The sequence below is a fragment of the Columba livia genome, chromosome 4, assembly GCF_036013475.1.
Source record: "Columba livia isolate bColLiv1 breed racing homer chromosome 4, bColLiv1.pat.W.v2, whole genome shotgun sequence".
Taxonomy (NCBI): Eukaryota; Metazoa; Chordata; class Aves; order Columbiformes; family Columbidae; genus Columba; species Columba livia.
Window position 1 is genome coordinate 67,402,554 of NC_088605.1, and position 22,406 is coordinate 67,424,959.

Consider the following 22,406-nt stretch of genomic DNA (forward strand, 5'->3'; position numbering starts at 1 on the left):
TTCTGAATAGGTAAATAGTGAACATTTTTGAGTCATCACTCCATCAAAAAAAAAAAGTTATCAAGCTGAGCATTCTCAGATTTAAAAAGTCTAGGAATTCAACAATAATGACAGAGGAGAAACAGATCCCAAGAGAAGGCAGCACCTCTCTGCCTGAGAAGTATTGGAAGCTTGGAGCAAAGGCACTGACAAGTAATGCAGAAGTCACTGCCTCATATGACTAAAAGCTTGATTTGCTTGAAAGCCTAATGTACAAATAGAATGGATGTTTAAACAGGTAAGACAAATTTTTTACTATTCTTTCCAAACATAAGATGAAGTCAATTAATGTATAGGGCTACAAATAATGCTGCATGTCACAATACCACGGGGTAACAGCGTTCCTCAAACAGCCAATGATACAGAGAGCCACATCACGTGCTCCAAAAGGTGAAACAAACTTCAAATTTCTAATGTGCCTTTTAACCAACAATATGATTGGAAGGCAGGACGATGTTTGAGAAATGGATCAAGGCATCAGGAGCTAATTTTATACAGGAATAAAGAGGAGTAATAAGTTTTGCATTTACAGTGCTCCAGAAAATTTAACATTCTATGGCAGATAGTACTGAGTTAGTTGTCATTCAAAGATTCAATCAAATCAATGATGGAATTCTTGCTTTAGAAAGAGTCGTAGTCCAGAGGTTAGAACACACCTGAAATGCTGCCAACTTAAATATTTCCTAGTGAAACATGTTTGGGGTTTTTTTGGGGGGTGTGAAGTACATACCTGGACCTCTACCACCACTAGCTTGAATATGACTTCTACTGAATGCTGAATTATCTGGCTGAAGTTTTTTATTACTCCTTTGATTAGTGGGGTCTCCAATTCCATTCTCTTTCATGTGGTCTGATTTAGGAGCAGAATGTTTTTCAGATCCTATAAACAACATACCTATCTTTAGAAAGGAAAGGCTTCCTAATTTAAATCTAAATTAAAAAATAAGAAAACTTTAATTGCAGATTAAAAAAAAAAAACACAGAAGAAAAAAAAAACCCACCATATTCCAATATGCTAGGCAATAAGGTTCTGTAACATTTTATACATTGCTGTATTTACAGTGGCAAACTGTAGTGGAATAGGGTCTTCAATTCTTTCTTCCCTGAAGCAGTTTATGTCCTATTGCTGCTCATTATGTGAAGAGGAACAAGTCAAATACAATTGGCCTTTTATTCAATTTACTTGCATGTTATGTTTAACATTAGAAAACAAAACAGAACAAAAACAATACAGCAGTACAGACTAGAGAATCAAAAGACAGGATTCTTACATTTTGAGGACTATGCTATTAAAATCTCTGAGAAAATAAGTTTCCTGCAGCTCCTGATTTTTCCCAAAGTTCTGAATTGGTGCTCTGTGTGTGTCTATATAAACACATACAAATACACACTCTCTGAATACAAGTCTGTATTTGTATGATGCTTTACTTAAAGTATTTTCTATAGCATTTTAAAAGATATTTTAAATGTATCAATTTACACATAAGAACATCCACATATACAAATATACTACAATTGCCTTCTGAAATTCTGAAGTTACATGCAGTTTTGGTCAATCTACAAGAGACAAATATTTTTTCCCCATTATCCACGAGTCTCAATTTGTATTCCCATATCAAACACAAAACACAGCTCTAATATTGAATATATACACTAATCTTTTTTCTTTTGAGACCCTTTATATAATTATTGATAAAAGTATTTAAGAACAAAGCAAGTATTCTATTACCTTCTTCTTTATAATCCCCATTTCAGAAATAGAGTTGATACTATAATTAAAATAAAAAAGATTTAATTACCCAAGTCTTCCCCATTTCCTCCTGCTGCTTTGCATTGAGACCAGTGAATAATCTGTTTTGGAGCATCTTCTGGAGATACAGCTGTGCCATCCGGGTTAGCATAAAATAGCAACAACGGCTGAAAGTGACATCGAATGCACTTGGAGACCACATCTTTCCATTTTGTTCCAATCTAAGAAAATTTTAAAAAAGGTTGCTTTATCAACACCATTGAATCTTATTATGGAAAGAATAATTTATTAAGCAACAGACACCAAACACCTAATTCCAAAGGTACATTAAGACTCAATATTTTGGCATAAGTTATGTAAACTGTGGCAAAAAGCTACAACCAGTATTACATGGGCTAACAATCAGAACATCAACACTATAAATACAGCAACCAGTAATTAAGTCTTCTCTTTCTTCATTAAAAGAAGTACAAATTCAACAGTAGACAAGTGCATTAACATTCTGAAACATTTGGAAGGCCAAACTGAAAAATAGTGAAGTCAATTCTAAAATTCATTTGTGAAAACTGATCTACAAAACCAAAGGCTCATTAAAGACATTTGTTTGACTTGTCTCTGTTTTAGTGTCAGAAGAATGCATTCTAGAAAAGTAATTAGTAATAAATTGGGTAGCAGTAAAAACAATATTTACCTCTTTTACATTAGCATCATCAAACAGCACCCATTTGCAACTCTTGGTGTGAAAGGCAAAGGCACAGTAATGTCGGCTCGTATAGCAAATCATTCCCACAAGAAAAAGTTCACTGTTTTTGGCATTTTCATCTGTAACCCTATAGAACAGCTGTAAAAATAGTTACATACTTTAAAAACGTGTGTAAAACACCTGAATTTCCAGACCTACTACTGGCATTTCACCAAGGCAATTGGTATTAAACACCCTGTTTTGCTGTAAAATTTTTAATGTGTATAAATAATGATTTTTTGCACTTATTAGGTCTATTTTAATGTTTACTTTTGCAGAGTTGAAGGGGTAAAACAATAATGTTCAGGAATAATTCCACAAATTTCAAAGTGAACAAGATATTCCTAGATATTCAACTAGGAATTCACCTACACTCATCTTTGTACTTAGGCACAGGACCAACACTTCTGATGAGACTTCTTCCTCTCACAGAAAATATATCAACATTATATTATAAAGAATGGTAAAAGTAGACAAACTTTGTGCATTTTAAAAATACATATGTATATATATATTTGCATATATTTACATATACTTAAAATACAAGTTAAATTAAATTCTAGAATAAGCAAATAGTAAGTTTTAGGTCAGATACCCCAGGAAGGTAAAGTTGTGTTGCCAGATTCCGCATAACCTCTTCTGTCAGATCAGAGTGTTCTGAATCCCAGACTAAACCGATTGTGACAATCTCAGGACAATTCATAAGAACACGACGAATTTTTATTTTTTGACCACAGTTACTCTAGGAAAGAAAAAAAAAATGTGATAGGAAAGAAAACAAAGACGTGTAAAAAATGGAAGTTCAAATTTGAGTTACTAGACAGGAAATAGTGCAACAAAACAACTCTGCAACCTCTTCTAATTCTCATGATGTTTGTTTCTCACAATTTAAGGATAAAATCCTTCATCATAAAAACACTATAATGAAGACTACAGCTAAACTTCTACATCCAATCACCACCTTAAAACAGAAGTCTCTGAAAACATGGAAGTCACCATGACAATTTCTCTTTTGTTTCCCCTCCATTTCATCATTTAAGCTTAGGTCTATATGTTCTGTGTACTTCTCTATGATTCCTAAATTAACAGTACTGACATAGGACAACTTAAAGAAGAGAGAAATAAAGTAGAACAAGCTAAAAGAGACTACTTTTATCAACAGAAGCACAAAATTACTCCAATAGAAGACAGTGTTGTCAAGCTGTCAGTGTATATGAACTAAAGCAGCTTCACTCAGAAGATACCTTTTCCAACCAATCAAAAAAAACTAGCTGTATGTTGAATGTGGAGTGAAGAATACAACACGGACCTAACATCTTGACTTTCTAAACAGGCCACCTGCACCTACGATACTGTGTTTATCTTTAACTAGGGCAAAAAAAAGAGATAAATTTAAGGGCTTTTCTACCCTAAGCTGGACTACACTTAAATGGTCACAGGTAATCCTGCTTTTAGGGGAATTCTTCAGCATGATTTAATACCCTAAAAAGTTCTCCCTTGTATCTTCAAGTAATGCAACATCTTTTGTACTTACAGGACAATTTCTATAGTCATCAGTAGTATTTGCTGCCTGCAGCAACTCTGCAAACATTTCCGGCTTGAGACGTTCATGCCTCTCCATCATTCTTTCTACTTCATTACTGTAAAAAATAAATGGAAATCACTGTGGATCTCTCTTCTTAAGAGTTAACAAATTTCAGTCAACTCTCAACTCTATCTTATGACTAAAAATAAAAGGTATGGAGGTAAACCAGTAGCAATACGTACTGTACAGTAGCAATACATATTTTGTCAAGCTCTCTCTATATATTGCTTTTGCCTTTGCAATCCAAATGTTACTTTTGGACAGAATCTCAAAAGCACATTTTAAAAAAGGAATACACATTCATTTTTAACATTTACAGCATTTCTCTGGCATGCTTTGATTATTACTGGAAGGGTATCTCATTTTTCTGTATATACAAGAATAAAATCTCTTACCACAGGGCTGTGGTAGAAATATAACGCACAAATTCTGTAAAAGGCAATGGGTCTGATGATGCTCCACAACTGCGACAAACACACTACAAAAATAGAAACACTTTTGTTTTTATTTATTCAGGACAGTGGAAACAAATTACTTGTTAAAGCAACCAAGTAAAGGTCTGACCTGTTCATACAGTGTCATAGCAAACTTCTGATGAGAAATACAGGACTTTGAAGTGCACATATCTGTTTCACTGTTTGGCACAAGGTGAAAATGAATCCTCTCAAGGATATTTTCCTAAACAGAAATAATAATGTAAATATAAACAGAACTGATGAAGTAGGGAGCAAATGCAAGATTACTCCATTCCACATTACCAGACACTTACTCCATGTTTCCCTAACCTAGCATAAAAAAGGTCAGTAATATTACATGTATCTCACCTGTGAGCCTGGAGCTACCAAAACAGGTCAGCTTGTCATCCACAAAACGAACGTAATTCTACTTAACTATCACAAAGAATACTTACAAAGCATTCTGCTGCATCATCCATGAATCCAAGCTGGAAACGCTGTTCATCTTTAAAGCTTTCTGCCAGGGCATGTCTCATATTATCTGATGGGAGTGCTTTTTCTCGACTGTGTTGAAATTGTGAAAATATTGCCTAGGATGAAATAGATTGCTTAGCTTCATTAGCCACTTGACTGGACACTGTGGTTCTACACGAATACATCAATTCTTATGCAGCATGCCTAAACAGCAAATGCATTAAAATATTTATAAATCCATGCAACTTTAGAAATTACTGTTTTCTCTTAAAGTTACTTAGGTTCCGTGCTCTGTTACTCCTTCATTATAAAATGTTATGCTACCAAGCTGAACTTTGAACTACCAGAAAAACAACATATAAGTACATAAAAATGCAAGTGATTGGCTTTAGCTTCCAAAAGCTACACAGCCCTAGTCTGTAGTTATGCAGCCTTTATTTGGCCACTGGAAAAGCAGTTCATGCACAAGTATCTCATTTTTACAGATAGTGTGTATTTCTTAGGGCATAATCTAATACTACTTGGGTTAGTTTAACACCCTTCACTCATTAAATAACATGCACATTTACATTACTACTTCAGACAGGAGTGTATCTTTATTAAAAGAATGGATATGCAAATAACTCCCCTAAATTAGGTAGAATGATGATAATTCTTATTATTAAATCAGATCTCTGTTGAACCAGCGCACAAAATACAAGAGAACAGGTCAATATCTGCAGTTCTAGAACATGAAAATAAATCGCACTTGTTTTTTTTTTCTTCAGTAGTAGTTGGCTACTACTTTCCTTTTTGGCAGATATGTATGTAAGTGACCTCATCATTTAGCAAGTAAGGGAGGTTGATTTTTAAAGAACTGGAAGTTCCAAAAATTATTTACCTTTAAAGCACAAAATATGCACGCATCTCCCTGACACACATGTCCAGTTAAACCTCTTAAACTTCGTCGAAATATGTCAAGTTGCCATAATACCTATAAAAATAAAGTTTCATAGAAAATATATTAGTTCTGAAGGCTCCATGTTTAACACAGCTACATATAGCAGATTTTCTTAAAAATAAAAAAATCACATAATACATACAACTTGAGCACCAACGATGCTACAAGAATGAAGGTCCTTTTCCATTCATTTGGTAAACTGTGGAAGGTTCTCAGTCACCACCCACAAAATTTAGATCTCCATTTTAAACTTTTTGAACCAATGGCAAACAATGAACTTTTGTAAAAGGATCTGAAATACTCTTAAGGAAACAAGCAGCAAGCTAAACTGTGTACAGAGGTTGAAGTAGTCTTCTTATGGCTTTACATAAGAGGAAAGCAGCTATAGGGCTTACTTCATTTATCTTTCTCTCTCCCTCCCTCCACCTTTGTACTTTCTATGGAAAAAAAAAAAAAAAGATGGAAAAATGGAAACTGAATTGCTAGGTAAAGCATAATCATAATTTCAAGTTAAGTCTATGCTACATTCTTATGTTCCCTTACTAAAATGATTGCTGTTACAGTTGTTTTTCCACAGATAATCCTGGTGCTTAATCAGACATAAGTTTCTACCTTTTATTTGTGTAACTACTCTATGTAAAAGTAATGCCAGCTTGGCAACACTACACTGCTTACAGTATCTAATGTATTATGGGTACACAATCAGTGTAGCAGTTCAGAAAGTTGCCCATTATTTAAAAAAAATAAAATAAAATAAAATAAAAGGACTCCTCAAGATGCATAGTAACACAACAGCTGCAAATCCAGGGAAAAGAAAAATCCCAGCTTTAAACATAAAAGCTAAAAGGAATTAGGATGCACTTGAAAATGAGTATCAGAACTTCAGTTCTGAAGGTTGAACAAAGGGGAAAAGAACACATTTCTCCTTGTAAAACGTCAATCACCAATCATCTGCCACCATTTGATAAACAACAGTAGGTTGTGAAGTAGTAAGATTGTCTGAAACTATAAGTAAAAATGACTTAGGGTTTAATTTTAGGGCACCCTAGGGGAAAACAGCAAAACTGCAAGATAATATAGGTCATGGTGTTTCCATTGAATGTAAATCAGCAAACTCATTCTACTAAATCTATAGTACATTTTTACATACTTAGATACCATATACATGTACACCATATAAATATATTTCTCATATTTTTGATGTTTAAAACCATATCACTTTTAAGACAGAGTTTTTTCAGGCAGTCTATGCACCTATTAAGCCCTTTTCCGGTTTGGCAAGTAATTCTGTACAATTTGAAAACAATCAGGTCGAAAATCTAGGCATTACTACTATATATATTGTTCTGCTCTTTTGCACAGCCTAGAAATTTGTTGTTGTCGTTAATTTTAAGATTCAAAAAGACTATAGTATAAACTAAGCTGTGCCTGGTATTCTGACTTACAGACAACTTGGAAAGGCTAGGACTGCCCTGTCACAGAATTCAGCAGTCCCCATACTCTCTGTTGTAAGTAGGCTTGTAAAAGCTCCATTTTTTAATCACACTAATGTCACTGAGAGATCTAAAGAGCTACTTCAGAGATCTCAAGAGCCAACATTCATTCAATTACAATTCACATGAAAACAGAACAGTGGGCAGGTAAACACATGCAAGAAGTTGGTTTGTAATACTTACAAATAGTAAAAATAAATATAAGTCATATTTCTTTGATATCAAGTATATCTCCTACTTTAATTCCACAAATCTTTCCTAAGATTAGAATCAAAGCTTCCAACTTTATGTGCCATATGTCTCATATGTTCCAATACCACAGACTCACATGCTAATTCTGACAACGTAGCATTTTAATAAAAATAGTGTCCTATTCAAAACAAATAGTAGTACTGTTTGCACCACACTAAAAAGTAAATTTTAACAAGTAATAAAAATGCTACATTTGACAGAAACATTAGTTTTAAAATTCAAGCAGTAAGTTTTAAAGTTATGAGTCACAAGTTTCCAAATATGAAAGTGTTCCTGATATTCTTAATGCATGCAAACAAAATGGCATCCCGTCATTTTTCTCAAAATTAAATATTTAATACTCACAATCTATTCCTTAAAATGAAATGCTAAGTAAAATTACTTCCACATAGTTGTCTCTTTTTCTACGATTGCCACCTTTTCTTTTCCAGGACAGTCCTGCTATTCTGTCTTACTTGGAATCATTAAGAAGTTTAACTGAGAACGGATTTTAACACCATTGAAAAGTGAGCTGTATTTTTCTCTAGAATTCACATACTGCAATACAAATGGTAAAAACAGCATTGGCAAGAGAACACTTTCTCTATTATGACCATCTAAGCTGCTACAAGACCAGAACTGTTTAATAAATAAAGATTTTTTCTCACCTGAACAGCACTATTAAGAAAGCAGCTGTTTTGACCTGGTTCATTTAATAAGCCTTTTGTAGGGGCCAGGGACAGTATACTTCCAGGCTGATAAACTTTTCCAAGGTTTCCCCCAGGTCTTCTTAAGAATTTCACCCATGCCATTATTTTTTAGACTTTATAACTGTAATATTTACACTTAAATATTTAAGGATATGATGGGTGCAAGGCAAAGAAGAAGGTTCTAAGAGAACTGCTCCAAAGTCACGGCATTCCATTCACCTCTATGCAATAGTAACCATTCTTGGGTTTAAGTCCATTTTCCATGAGCAGCTGTCAGCCATCTATCAGGATCAGTCTGTCAGTTAATAGACAGCTATAAAAGATTTTAACTCAGACTTTTTTTTTTTAAGTGTCCAGTTAAGGTTAAAATGTGTTAAAAGGTATTAGAATAAAAGTTCTTATTAATCAAGTTGCACAGTTACTGATTTCTTCTTCCAGTGATATCAATAAAGTATCACTATAAATCATCAGTGGTATTATACTGCAAGGTCATGTATATCACAAAAACGGAAAGTTCTTGACAGGCATTACACTCCTGCTCTCTCATTTCATTCCATCTTCTTTTTACTTCTAACTGTGATCCATGAAATATATTCCAGTTTAGAAGAGTCCATGTTTATTTCATTCTCTTTCCAGTGAATCTGAAATAGGAAAGAAAAACAAAACAAAACACATAAAATATAAAAGTAGAGTTCTCCAAAATGTTAAAGACCTTCTAAATCAGAAAAGAGATTATGGCTAAAACAACCTTTTAATCTAAAGGCAGATGCAATAACCAGTGAAAAGGAAAACAATCACCACCCAGAAGTTGTTCTTAATGCAGAAAAATTGTCATAATCGAATATCTAACTTCTTATACACCTCTAAAGACCATGATAAAATTACTGTAAAGTGCTAACAATATGCGACAGTTTGCAAAAAGACCATATAATGTGTTACTTTACCTTTGAGTCTCCTAGTCTAATAAAAAGATTACTAAGAAATAAACATTTTTATTCAACACTTGAAAACCTAAGATTATTTCAATTTCAATATCCCAGCAACTCACGTGAACTGTTGAGTATTCCTGTATTTTAAGATTACTAAGATGTTATAGATGGATTCTCAACTAGTACTCCACAGAGCAAGAACATCCTGGTAGCTGTCTTAAACCAGTGCCTGTCTCAATAACAGATTCCATACAATGATCATCTCGCAACAATGGATTATTCAATCAGTCTGGCTTTACTACAACATCTACAAACATCTGAAGCAACAGCACAGAACAGAATAAACTGAAATAAATGAAAGCAATTAAGGCTGCATATTTGGGAAACACACACACACAAAAAAGGTGAAATTTGGCCCTCACATTACAGCAAAGATATTCACCTTAGATTTTACAAGCATGTGAGATACTAAAGACATATCAGCATACTTCAAAATTTGCAACCTTCTCACTACAATTTTTTTCACTCTGCAAGCCTTTCAAGATTGGTGAGCAGCACTGAAAAGTAAAAGTAAATGTTGCAGTTGGAATGATGTATAAATTGGAAGATAACTTTCCCCAGCTCAGAACAATCAACAACGCATTCACATCTCCCAGTTCTACAGTTCTTAAAAATTGTACAGCTGAGAAAGCACAGAAACAAATCACATGACTTTCAAAAATACCAGCAGGACATCTTGCACCCCTAAAACCACCCCCCTTTATTTAAAGGAACCATTGGTCCTTGCTTGTGTTATTACAAAAAAAAATATCAGTACTGAAACCTAACCAAAGTCTCTTTTGCCCCATGTATAATCAAATATTTTTGTTTGTTTACTTTGTTTTGCTTGATGTTACTGCATCTCACCCGTAAGTAATTTGATTTAATAACACTGGAAATAGTAAGTGCGATTTGTGACAGCACTGAGCTGAGTCTGAAATCTAAATGGAAATTGACCTTGACAGAATATCATGTGATAGTTCTGTTTTCTTTATGTTCACTTCAATAAACTGAGAAAGGTAAAAAAGAAAAAAAGATGTAGCAGGTAACCAGAAAAGCATATCAGTTTAAGATCTTATTAGAACCTTAAACTAATTAAAAGGAGCATCAACTTCAAATTTTATTTCCACATACAAGTCGAAGTGCTCCACAGCTATTCTGCTACAAAGGACCAAACCCTAAGTAAACAAGCACAGAGGTGAACGTAAGAGTAAAACAAAGATTAACAAAGAAAAATACTCAAGATTATCTGAAGTCAAGTGTGCAGAAATGATAACAGATCTGTACAGAGCAATTAAAGGAAATAAATTATTTTTAACCAATGTTTTCATTGCAAAGTTTCAGTACAGTACATAAGTAGAAAATAATGAGTCACTGCAGTAAAGATTAATAAAGAGGAGTCAAGGAAAAAAATCTAAGTTGTATAGCTGTTCATAATCAGATACATATATATGCACACATATATTAAAAATACATGTACATAAATATTCAAGAAGCCAGTGCCACATATCAAAAGCGCTTAGTAATATGAAGCACCATTTGGCCCAAAGTCTCCTGCTATAACAGGGAACCGTAACTTTTAATTCCTAAAAATAAGAATGTTATAACTATTATTTGAAACATATTTAAAAAAAAATAATCTTACATTCAAGTCTTTCAACCATCAAGTACTTTCTCCTGATATCTGATTTAATATTCCTATTTCCATGCTGAAAAACTAACCCAATACACTTTTGTCACAAGAAAACTTGCTCCTTGACGTACCAGAGAAGCTTCTTGAACATGCATTTTCCTGGCAATATAGAATTCTTAATTTCACTTTATATGATTTCCCATATGGAGAAGTATGTATGGTTTTCTCCACTCTCCTGCTGCTGAACACAAAACTGAACTTAAGATGAATTTTTTTGCAATTTTTTGCAATTTTTTGCAATTTTTTGCAATTTTTTGCAATCAGCAATATCAAACTGTTTACATTGAAGAGGGAAAGGGGATGGGGGGGAGGGAAGAAAGAACCATTGTGGAAGATGCTGACAAGGATGTATACATTTTTCTGGATTTAGACCATCCCTGTAAAGTATTATTCCACTGCTGACAAGCCTTGCACATTGTTCCCTAAACCAGAGAAGTGATGCTGCTAATCAGCCTTGGTTCCTCCCACCTCCCACAATGTTTTGTTAAGCTTTTAGATGACTGGGACTCAGGCCACTGACTCCCTTAACCTAAGTTAGTCTATAGGACTGTAATTAGGAACTGAAGACTGTTCTTACATGTATGTGGTAAGCCAGTGTTGCTAAGAGCACTGTAGCATAAGCCACTGGGATTTACCAGTTCTTTTAAAGTTCTTGGTTTGACAAAGTTGTGGGTGACTGAGGATAAATTGTAAGCCCTTGAACCATAGTCTTCAGTAGGTGCAATCTTTCAGCAAAACAGTTACTTTACATAGTGTTACTGACATGCTACGTAAGATTTTTAGCAGTTTAGAGTCAAATAAATATTCTTACCCTTCAGACTAAAGGAATCAACTTTGGATGACTGTTCTCAGGCAAAGATACTAAACTCTCAAAACCAGTATCTATTTATCTGCCTAAGTTCTCCTACCTCGCCTAGTTTCAGTCACTGTTTTTCAGTAACCAATGATCTCAAACACCTGGCTACTCTTAGTTGTGCAGCTGTACAGGGCAAAATATATGTCTGTCACAAATTTCTGGCACTTGCCTTTATTGCTGCCAGAACATCAAACACACTAATCAGCAAAAATGCATATTATCACCGGTTATATAGGTATACCCTAGCACGTAACTGCAGGTTGTGTAGTCTTTCAATGTACAAAGCAGTATCACTAAGTTAGCTTAGAAATCAGTGCAGTTACTATTAATATTTTACCTAAACAAACCACGTTCTAGATGCACATTTGGGTGTAAGCATCTTAGAAATCAGTTGATATAATACTGATGTGATAAACAGTTGGTTCTGTGAATACTGGAACTATCAATGCCTGGCTTCTGACAGATTTCTGTCTCATGGCTGAGTTCTCACAGTTTTCTCCCTAGTTGGGGCATATGCTGACTCTGCTTCTTACACTTTCTCACAAGGTCTCTCTCTTGAAGCCAGCTGCCTATTCTCATGCACACTGTAAGTACATCATCAAGACTTCTAGCCCTTCTGTCAAACTTTGTGGAAACCTGCCATAGGATTCAAATTTGTTCAAATGTGTCTGAAATCGGGCTCAAAAATCATTCTTTCTCAGCTTCATTTAGCAAGTTCTCTCAGTTGTTACATAGATGACTAATGACAAACCTTTCTCCTGCCCAATGCTAAGGTTACTTTTAAACAACACAGCTTTTTGGTTCCTCTGGCCGTTCACACCTCTGTGCTGAGCCTGGCAGCCCACCCAACGGTCTGACAACCCTAGTAAATCGATTTCTAAACTGATACATGGTATAACTTTGGAATTTAAATACAGGACAACAAAATTTTAGAAGTGATTAAATGTATTGCAAGGAAATTAACTGATGATGGGAAGCCACTAGAGTTTTCTGCAGCGAGACAACATTATTAGGACTGTAATCACTTTGTTCTCCTCAACAGAATGAAATTCGTTAAACATTCAAGCACTGCAACTGTGAAAATTTGAATGTTTTCCACAGCTCAAAATCTTGTCATTTAAAATTGCCAATTTTTGCCAATAAAATAAATATCTGATTTGTATTGTGACAAAATTTAGCAGTTGCAGTGATTTTGCCCCACATTTGGGGGGGGGGGGGAAAAAAAAGCAAACAGTGAAGTTGCTTTAAAATGTGAAAAAGACTGAAATTTAAAATTAATAAACTCTTATATGCATCTCAATGGGGCTGACTCCTAATTTTTTGCACAAATCCTATCCCCTTCCACCTTTACCATTGTGTTGAACCATATATGTCAACAGATCTCATTTGCCGTACAATACCCTTAATGCTTTTAGTAGTCAGCATCTATGCCTTTGAAAAGGATACTATTCACTTCAAAAGCTCTCAAATCAATCTCTTTAGGAGTCTCACTATTTGAAACATCAGATGGATAAAAAAACCCCACTTTATTAATAGCACTTACTTGCAACACACAAAACATGAAACAAGAACAATACTAAAGTACAAAACCAAAAACATCTCATTTCATGAAGTGACCATTTGCCCTGATTTTGCAGGCCATCTGCAAGTATACCAGCCAGTGGTATTTGGCCTGACACATTCTTTTTGCGTTCAGTCACTGACTGAAGAAGTCCTCAAGAGACAGAAGTGGTGTACGATGGTTATCTGTTCTAGAAATTCTTCCAATCAATCTCTGAAGATTTTGAAGCCAGCGTTTTTCTGTTTTAAAGACCTCTATTGTCTCTTCTGCAGTCCTTATCCATTTAGCTGTCACTCATATGCCCAACCACTGCTCCTGTACATCACAATTCTTTGTATCCTTCCAAGATGGGAGAACCAGAAATGCAGATGCTATCCCAGATGACTTTTGTAAAAGTATACAATTTTTTCTTTAAGCTGTTCCAATAAAAACTTCCCTGTTTGCATCAGAACCAAAACGGGTTCAAGGTTCAGCATCTCTGGACTGCTACAACAAAGAACCAACTTTAGAAATAGCCACAATGAGTTCTGAGTAAAGATCTTGAAGAATACAAATTCCCAACCCATGACACAGGCCAGCACTTACAGTGAATCATCGTGCACATAAAGTCTCAGATTAATGAATTCTGATGGACAAGAAGGATAGAATCAGCAGGAAAGAAAAGGCAGCAAAAAGTTTCAGCTATAAAAAGTTTGGGACCCAAATGCCCTATAGGAGCAAGTTACCTTGCAGTTTTGTCATATGAGTATTTTTTCCTACTGATTTAAAGTATCAGTATACATAAGTACAAGACCTGTCAAGAAGATCTGAAACCAATTCGAATGCAATGAAATCTCAGGAATACAATTCCTGATTTTCCTCACTGATAAACAAAACTACAGACAACAAGATTTTGTTTTCCCCATCTTGCTGCTCCTTTAGTTAGTGTTTTGTTCAAAGATTACCATGTACTCTTTCCTGAAGACAGAAGATATCTTTACTATCATAATCCTCAAAGTTGCCTTTTTATCCTGGATTAACTGCCTGTCCAAACTGTAACCTCGCCTTTCAGTTTTCTGTGTTGATGACTGATAATTTACAGAAGCATAAAACACCGGCTTTTGTTCCTTCCAAAAGAGCTTTCTGATTTCTTATGTTACCAGGAAAAACCATGTAACTGAGTCAGAAGGAACAGTCATATAACTTCATCTCTAAACCCACCCATATTTTGTAGGCTTGACAAGAATGTACTGAATCCTTAAACTTCATCTATTTATTCACAAACAAATCCCTACAAAGCTAGCTACTTCACTCAGTCCACACATCTAAAACTTTGATACGCTTCATCTCCCTGTTACAGTTTCAATACCTCATGATTTAACCTGGCCCTAACAAACTCAAACTTGTTTGCTGGAACAATGAGGACATTTTTGAAGAATTCTCTGAATGGGTTTCATTCCCACCAGGATGTTCCTCAAGTGACTAAACTCTTTTACTGTATCAAGAGGCATTAACCAAGGAAAAAGTGTTGCTACTGAGATCTTGGAAAGCAACATAACTGAAACACATGATAGTGCTAATACCCTGACCCTGAAGTCCCATGGGTCTCACACCCAAACAATTCTGTCAGTAGTACATCACGCCCACTGTATGACTGAAAAAAGATTCTGCACTATCAAGTTTTGATAGGAAAGTCAAGTACATACTTTAAGTGTTTTTATTGTCAACATTCCCCTGGTCCAGAATAGTAACTTTTTATACAAGTAATTTGATATATTTTAAAAAAGCACACCTTACTTTGCAACAATTTGTTTTGAGAAGAAAGTGTTTTGTATCATTTGATTACGCTAATTTCAGATTATTCAGATTACAACATAAACTCTCACTATTTTTATACCTAAAATCCTCCTTTCGTCCTACAAGAACCGAACAGTTAAAAATAAAGTTAATTTCCATTGCCTAGAGGGGGAAGAGGATACTGTATCATCAATCAGACACAATACTATCCCCACATGATTAAGTTTTTGCTGCTAAAATAATCCTAGAAGCTTCAAAGTTAATCAAGAGGGGATTTTTTTGTATGTGCCAAATAAGCAGTAAGTAGAGATATATAAAACCCACACTTATTTTAGGAAAGGAAAAATACATGTGGAGAGAACAAGTCATATTTCCTCTGAAAAGCTGATTTTAAAATATTTGCATCGAAAATCCAAGTAAGGGATAAGCTTAAACCTGGATGAGATGCTAAGCAGGCAATTTGCCTACATCTACCTGAAACTCAATCTGTCCGAATACAGCAAATAACACAGCCTCCAAACACTGTAACCTGATTAAATTTCAAACAGCTCCATACTACCTGTACTGGCATTTCCTGTTCTAAACAGTCTTTGAAAACACTCCTGAAAAACTCGCTAATGGGCATGTGACTACCGCGTTAAACATTAACTTTACATTCTGGCTCTTACAAAGCCAACGTACGAGCTTGCAGCGTCTCGACACGAAAACCGTGTCAGCGGCAGCCTGCCCCTCCGCACACCGCTCACCGGGACGGGGCAGCGCTCCCCGCGAGCTGTTGTTGACCGTCACCCACGCCGTCCTCAGGAGGGATTTAACCCCGGCGCCGCCCACCGCGGCAGCGCACCCGCGCCGGGCCCCTCCGCGGCTGGGCGCGCTCCCCGGGCAGGGGCCGCTGGCGCCCCGGGCGGGCGGTGGCGCGGGGCGGCCGCTCACCGGCGCGACACGACGCCGTGAGGAGGCGACGGTTACGGCCCCAACGGCCGAGTGCGCGGCGGCCGCCCCTCGGCGGGACGGGACCCCCGCGCGCCGCCAGACGCGGCGGCAGCAGGTGAACGGTCTGCAGGGTCCTGACACCGCCGGTGGATCCCGGCCACCTCGCCCCGTCCCGCGGCTGAGCGCAGGCGGACCCCGCTCCCCCTGCCCCAGCTCAGGACCGCACTTGCCTTCCCCCCACCGCCCCGAGGCCGCTGCCTCGCCTCTCGCCTCCCTCCCCGCCGCGGACACGACCCTGCCCGACCCCCGCCGGCGCCCCCGCTCACCTCCCGTCCCCAGCGGCTCCCGCAGGCAGCTCCTCTCTCGCCCCCTCCCGGCGGCGACTCCGGGCGCGACCCCGCCCTCACAGCAACTTTTGCTCCCGCCCCTCCTCTCCCTGAGTCTCGCGCTCCGGGGCGGTGCGAGCGCGGGCACGTGTGTGTGCGCGCGCGCGGGCCAGTCCCGGCTGGGAGGAGGGGGAGGCCTCTCGCGCGCGCTCCTCGTTCCCCCTCCTCCCATCGGCCGCGAGCCTGCGCGACGGAACAGCAGAACGGCCGGGGCGGGGAGCCGCGGGGGTGCGCCCGGCGGTAGCCCGGATGCCAGGAAGAGGGAGGGGGGCACTGAGGGAGGGCAGCCGGAGGGGGAGAAGCGCTGGGAGGCGATTGGAAGGGCTGAGCCAATCACAGTGCCTGCCCGAAGAATGCCCGGTAGGTGGGCGCGTTCCGGTCCGTCAGCAGGCTGCTGGTGCTGCACATGCGCAGTGGGTGCCGTGGCGCCTTGCCCGTTCTCTCCGCCCTCGCCCCGGCTTTGGCGGCGCTCCTGGTGGCTGGGTGGCGGCTCGAGGCCTTCGCGGGGCCGCGCGCCGCTGCTCGCGCGAAGTCACGGGCGGGGGGGGGAGCGCGCGCGTGTCCCAGTTCCTGCGCAGTCGTTGCTGCCCGCTCGCGCGTGGCGGGCGGTTGACGGTTGAGGGAGGGCCGCGCGCCCGCGCTCGAGGGCCGCGGAGCGTTACCGGCCCTTAAACGGTGGGACGGGGCCGTGGGCAGGTGCGGGGCTGCCGCAACCTGCCGCCTTCCCGTTCTGACGCTGACTGAGGGTGCGGTTGGCCCAGGTGTAAAAGCCGCTGTGGCTGCACGCCAGGTAACTGGGAGCAGCTCTGGGAGTTGTCCAGCTACAGCCCAGGAAGCCTCCGCTGGGGTGTTCCAAACCGCTGGGGTGTTCCAAACCACTGGGTTCTCGAGTTAATGACCCGTTAAAGTGAAGGAGGCAATGGTTGTTTTTCCAGCAATTGTTTTCCAGTGCTCATTTCAGGATGTGTGTCTACGCACATTGGCTTGACTTAAGATGCCTGTGAAAACAGCCCAGGCGTGCGGATGCTAATGGCACCAGGGTAGCTTTTAAGCCAAACCCTAGACAAGTGTACATACATCTCAAAACTACTTTGCCTTTGAGTTCTGTATTGCCCAGAAAGATCCTATATTGTGTATCAACTGCTTGTCATTGCCCCAGAGTTGTGTTCCCTATGATCTTTATCTGGTCTATTATTTTGGGGAGGGAGGGGATTTCCTTTTGTTATTTGCTGAAGGAATTATATGTTGATGAATACTTAAATTCCTAGTTGCTCAAGTACCTTCTGTGTTTCACTATTATTATCATCTTCCTGGATAAACGTGTGGATTTCATTAACACGTTTCATTTCTAGATCACTGATGTTATTTTAAGTGTTACCACACCCAACATGAGTCCTTAGCATACGCATGGTACCGAACACAACTTTTTACATTTTCCTTCTCCCAGTTGCCTTTTTTATGGTCTTTCAGGTTTGGAAAAGTGCTTATGTGTATGAAAATATGTTCACTTTTCCAATAGTGTCTTATGCAATAGTAAATAACTTCCATTATTTAAAGTTCACTTCCCGCATCTCCGTTAGGTCATCCAGATTGCAGTCTCATTTCGCTCCACAACTTGCTCTGTGGGACACAAAGCGCTACATCAAATCGGTTCACTGTCCTATGTAAACTCTTTTGTTGTTCTTGTATCTGTTTTCATTAAAAAAAAAATGTAATACATTTGGATCAGATTGTCTATGGTAGTGTTTCTTCCATTATATTGCTAGTGTGAGAAGCCCACCTACTAAGGCCATTTTTTCAGTTACACTCATCAACATTTTTCATGAAGTGCCCAACTTCAAAAAGCCTCAAAAATTATTTGAGGATAATTTCTTTAAATTTTTCCAGACTTTTGTTATATGTGGCCAAACATTCCAGCGATTTGGATAGTCATATTCACAAGTTGGAGTCACTTAATACAGGATTTGTATAAAGTGTTTCTTCTTGAGACTTTCAGGTGTTATGGCCAGTAATTGGTAAGGATTTTTTTAACAGACACCATACTTGTTTGCCTCTTATTTTCTGAGAAGTTTCCTAGATTTTGTGATTTTTGAAGAGAATTGAATATCTGGCTTCATTGTCATAAGATTCATGTAGTATATTGGCACAATGAGCATGTTTTTGACTTGGTGGGGGTTTTTTTGTGTGTGTAGTTATTTCTTAGCTGTTCATTGATAGGTAATCTTTCTAGTTGTCACTAGAAATTTTAAGATAAAAACATGCTAAGAGTGCGTTAACATTACCATAAAAAATACAGTTCTGTGGTAGTTCATCTGGCTATTGTATGTTTATTTAAAATGTTCTGTTTAACCTTTTAGTTAGTATCAGTGTAGTCCTTGATTCCTGCATTACTTCTTTGCAAACGTAGTCAAGCAAAGGCATCTGTGAACGCCAAAGTAGGATTATGACCTCATTCTGATTATGACCTCGTTTTGATATTTTTGCTTTTCCGTGTACTCTGCTATTTTGTTTGCCTCTGCCCTTTCTTCAGCACAAATTTCTTTTTAATTTCTAATATTTTAGAAGTCTCTTGGGATTTATACTGCTTTCTTCTGTTCCTTTTTTCTCAGGCTAAGCATAGTCTGTGAGCTTTAATTATGATATATTTTAAGGTTCTCTACCAGTGAATCTTAATAGAATCTTCCACACAGTTCAGACAGAGAATGGCACAGGTGTGGCACAGGAAGCCCTAAATGAGCTAAAAGAAGAATTTTAAAATTAGAATAAGTGATGCAAGTGCAAAACAATGCTACAAGGGCAAATGATTTCCTGGTGTAGTTATTGTCAGTACAGGATATGTGCTATGGATGATGCAGGGATGCAGAAGAATCTCTATGTGGTTTTAGTACTGATGTTTATGTAAAGTTTGGTAGTATTAGCAACACAGATGGTTAAACTGGAGAGTTGACTAGAAAGCTGAAGAGGTATTAAACTTGGAGGAAAGGCATCCAGAGTAAAGTAAAATAGGCTTTTACAGTTCTACTCAGTAATCCGACCATTCAGTTTTACTCTAGGCTAACAGGCCAATATTAAGATTTTCAAATGGAAAAAAGAACAGTGTGACAGGGTGGTTGATGGCAGGGGTGGGTGTGACATGAAACACTGAGCTGGAGGAGAATGGAGGCAGTCTATACCAGATCCTTCAGCATATACAAGGCACTGGGGTTTTGCACATGTCCAGTCTGGGGCAAAACATATTTATGGAAAGTTATGTACCAAAAGAAAAACATAGTCAGGAGACATCAAAACATTTACAAGTTATTGCATTCAATATTTTTTTCAGAAAGCTGCAGGTGTCATACGTATTTTCATTGATGAGTGAGCTGCAAATCTGTGTTTCACAGCTGCACACAAGAGGGTGTATTTTTGTATTAGAAATTTTCTGTTCCAGTGTAATTTATACTTCTGTTGCCATTGGCTGATCTATAAGTAAATTCTCATTCTTTCCTCTGAAATAATGTTATTGTATCATACGTTTTGTATATACAGTGTTTCTGCTGACATTTGGATACCTGTAGCTGTACTGAAACACTTAACACTTGACTTACTTAACACTTGGAGCATGTTTACAGCAACCTTTTTGGACAGTTATGATCCTGTTCTTGTTCAAATGATTCATAAATTCAAATCTTTCCAAATTGAAGGCATAAATGACTAAATTTTGTGGGTTTTAAAAAGAATGTTAAATAATGCTTTATTGAGTAGCTAATTGATTTTGTTGTTGTTACTCTTGTTCTTCTGCACCGATCTTTCTTTCTCCTTATGAGCTGATAAGCATGTGAAATCAACTTCATACACTCAATGGGAACTGTGTCTGTACTTACTGGGGGATTTTTCAGAAAATAAATTAGCAAATTATGTGTAGGGTCTGAGGCAGAAATTTCCACAAAATGCAGAATTTAAGATATGGTTTATTAGTTAAATCTTAAAAGTATTTTCCATGAATGTAGTTCAGCAGTACACATTTTATTGCTTCATATGGTCGAGTCTGTTTTACCATTCAATCATAAAGAATTTTATGTGGTCAAGTACCATTTATCATTGACTTTAAGACAGTGGTGGGACATTCCTGTTATACTTGAAAAGTACGCAAAATGCCAGTGCTAGGAACTGCAAATATATTTTTGTGAAGTAATTACTGAGCTCTCAAGAGAGTGTCTGAGGCTGTGCTACTCTGCTCAGAAGAAAAAGAAGAAAATCATTCTTCTAGAAGAACCTGCAGTTTGAAAGAGATCAGGGAAACTGGGCCATAATCTGCACAGACAGCAGCAGGATAAAGTTTGATTGAGTAAGATAAGGGTTACTTAAGATGCTCTATTGCCCAGCTACTTAAGAATATGTGATTTTCCATGTTCTCTAAGCTTTTGGTGTATCATTAGATCATATGTTTAAAGTTCTCTGCCTGGAGAGGAGAAAAGGAAATATATCAAGTGCCAAGACACTATTGTAGTTGTCTTCAGGAGCAGTGGTTTTGCACTAGACAGCTAGCTCAGTGCTCTTTGGAATGCTACAAGAATTAGCTATAATAAGAAAACAGATTGATAGGAAGGGGAGCCATAAAGGAGTAAACCAGAAAAAAAAAAAAACGTCTTTATTACTTGCAACATAAAATAATAATCATATGCATTTGCTAGGAGTGCTGAAAGGAAACCCTAACAACATAGTAGTCCAAGATCTTTTCTCTAGTTTTTGCTCAGCTGTATTATCACTAAAAGATCCAAAACAAGAACATAACAAGTAAAAGATGTCTCTTCAGCTTGCAGTTAGATAAGTGAGGATACATTATTTCATAGGTAATTCTAGCTAGCTATATTCCAGTCCTCAAGTTTCTCCTACCATGAGTACCTGTACCTAGGACCTTTCCTCTTAAACATGCTGGAGCAAGTTTTCCTTACATAGCCTGTAGCAAGCAGTGTCATTAAGCTTAGTCATCTGATTGCTTTGTCATTCCCACATCCTGTATAGAGTCTAAAATTTCTATGCACATCCACATCCATTTTCTTCTTCAAAACAGGCTAATGGAGCATTTCTTTAAAGACTCATTCAAACAAACGTGATGCTCAGTCAGGTAGTTTCCCACTCCTTTTTTCATTCTTTCTGGAGAACTACATTTGAAAGGTATTTTGTCTTCATAGCCTTCCTGGCCGTGCTTCTGATTATGGACTTGCTGCATGTCTGTTCATGCATACTGAGTCTGTGAGAAAGGGCTAAGCAAGAGCAAAACTCACAGAGTTGAGAACAGAATGAGGAGAAATCCTATTTAGGGGGAGGATATGGAATAGTAATTACAAAAGAAAAGGTGAAAAATAAGAATGAAATAATGAAATGAGAGTTAAACCTAGCAGTAAGGAAATAAGAAGGAAGAAAAAAGAAATTGAGGATATAAGAAGATGTGAATGAAAGTAGAAAATTGGTCGTGTCTGAAAAAGCATCACTTGTTTTTTCATCTTAAAAGCTCTAAGTTAAGCTTCGGAAGCAATGAGAGTGTTGAGAAGTGTTGGTTTATTTTAGCTAGGCTGCAAAAAAAGTCATACATAACACAGCAGACCGCAAGAGAGTTTAAATAAAGGGGCATTACAAACTTCCAGGGAGGAGCCTGCTGCATGCTGTCTCGTGGGCTGAGATTCTAAACTTCCAATTATTTCTATTCAAATTTCTTCTCCTGCCTCCTTTCAATCAGCTGTAGACACACTTTCGTAGATAATAACCACTATTTTTCAAGTCTTCCTTTAGATGCTGAACTAAACACTATATTTTGCTCTTACTTATTCATTG

The 22,406-nt window shown here is 37.9% G+C and overlaps 1 protein-coding gene across 2 annotated transcripts in view; it reads right to left on the bottom strand.

Moving 5' to 3' along the window:
* USP53 (ubiquitin specific peptidase 53) overlaps nucleotides 1–16,752 on the bottom strand; it is a 33,075-nt gene extending 16,323 nt beyond the window's left edge. Inside the window, exons 1-11 of one of the 2 annotated variants that reach the window (XM_065062751.1) lie at nucleotides 16,533–16,752; nucleotides 8,378–9,060; nucleotides 5,926–6,018; nucleotides 5,027–5,161; nucleotides 4,681–4,794; nucleotides 4,512–4,594; nucleotides 4,066–4,171; nucleotides 3,127–3,273; nucleotides 2,481–2,630; nucleotides 1,839–2,010; nucleotides 770–919 (exon numbers count right to left, since the gene is read on the bottom strand). In XM_065062751.1, the coding sequence (XP_064918823.1) occupies nucleotides 770–919; nucleotides 1,839–2,010; nucleotides 2,481–2,630; nucleotides 3,127–3,273; nucleotides 4,066–4,171; nucleotides 4,512–4,594; nucleotides 4,681–4,794; nucleotides 5,027–5,161; nucleotides 5,926–6,018; nucleotides 8,378–8,521 (1,294 nt within the window). In that variant the 5' untranslated portion in view covers nucleotides 8,522–9,060; nucleotides 16,533–16,752. Of the gene's footprint in view, nucleotides 1–769; nucleotides 920–1,838; nucleotides 2,011–2,480; nucleotides 2,631–3,126; nucleotides 3,274–4,065; nucleotides 4,172–4,511; nucleotides 4,595–4,680; nucleotides 4,795–5,026; nucleotides 5,162–5,925; nucleotides 6,019–8,377; nucleotides 9,061–9,790; nucleotides 9,906–16,532 lie in introns of those variants that run through there. The other variant, XM_021298620.2, reaches the window with a different exon arrangement.
* Nucleotides 16,753–22,406: the final 5,654 nt, after the last annotated feature.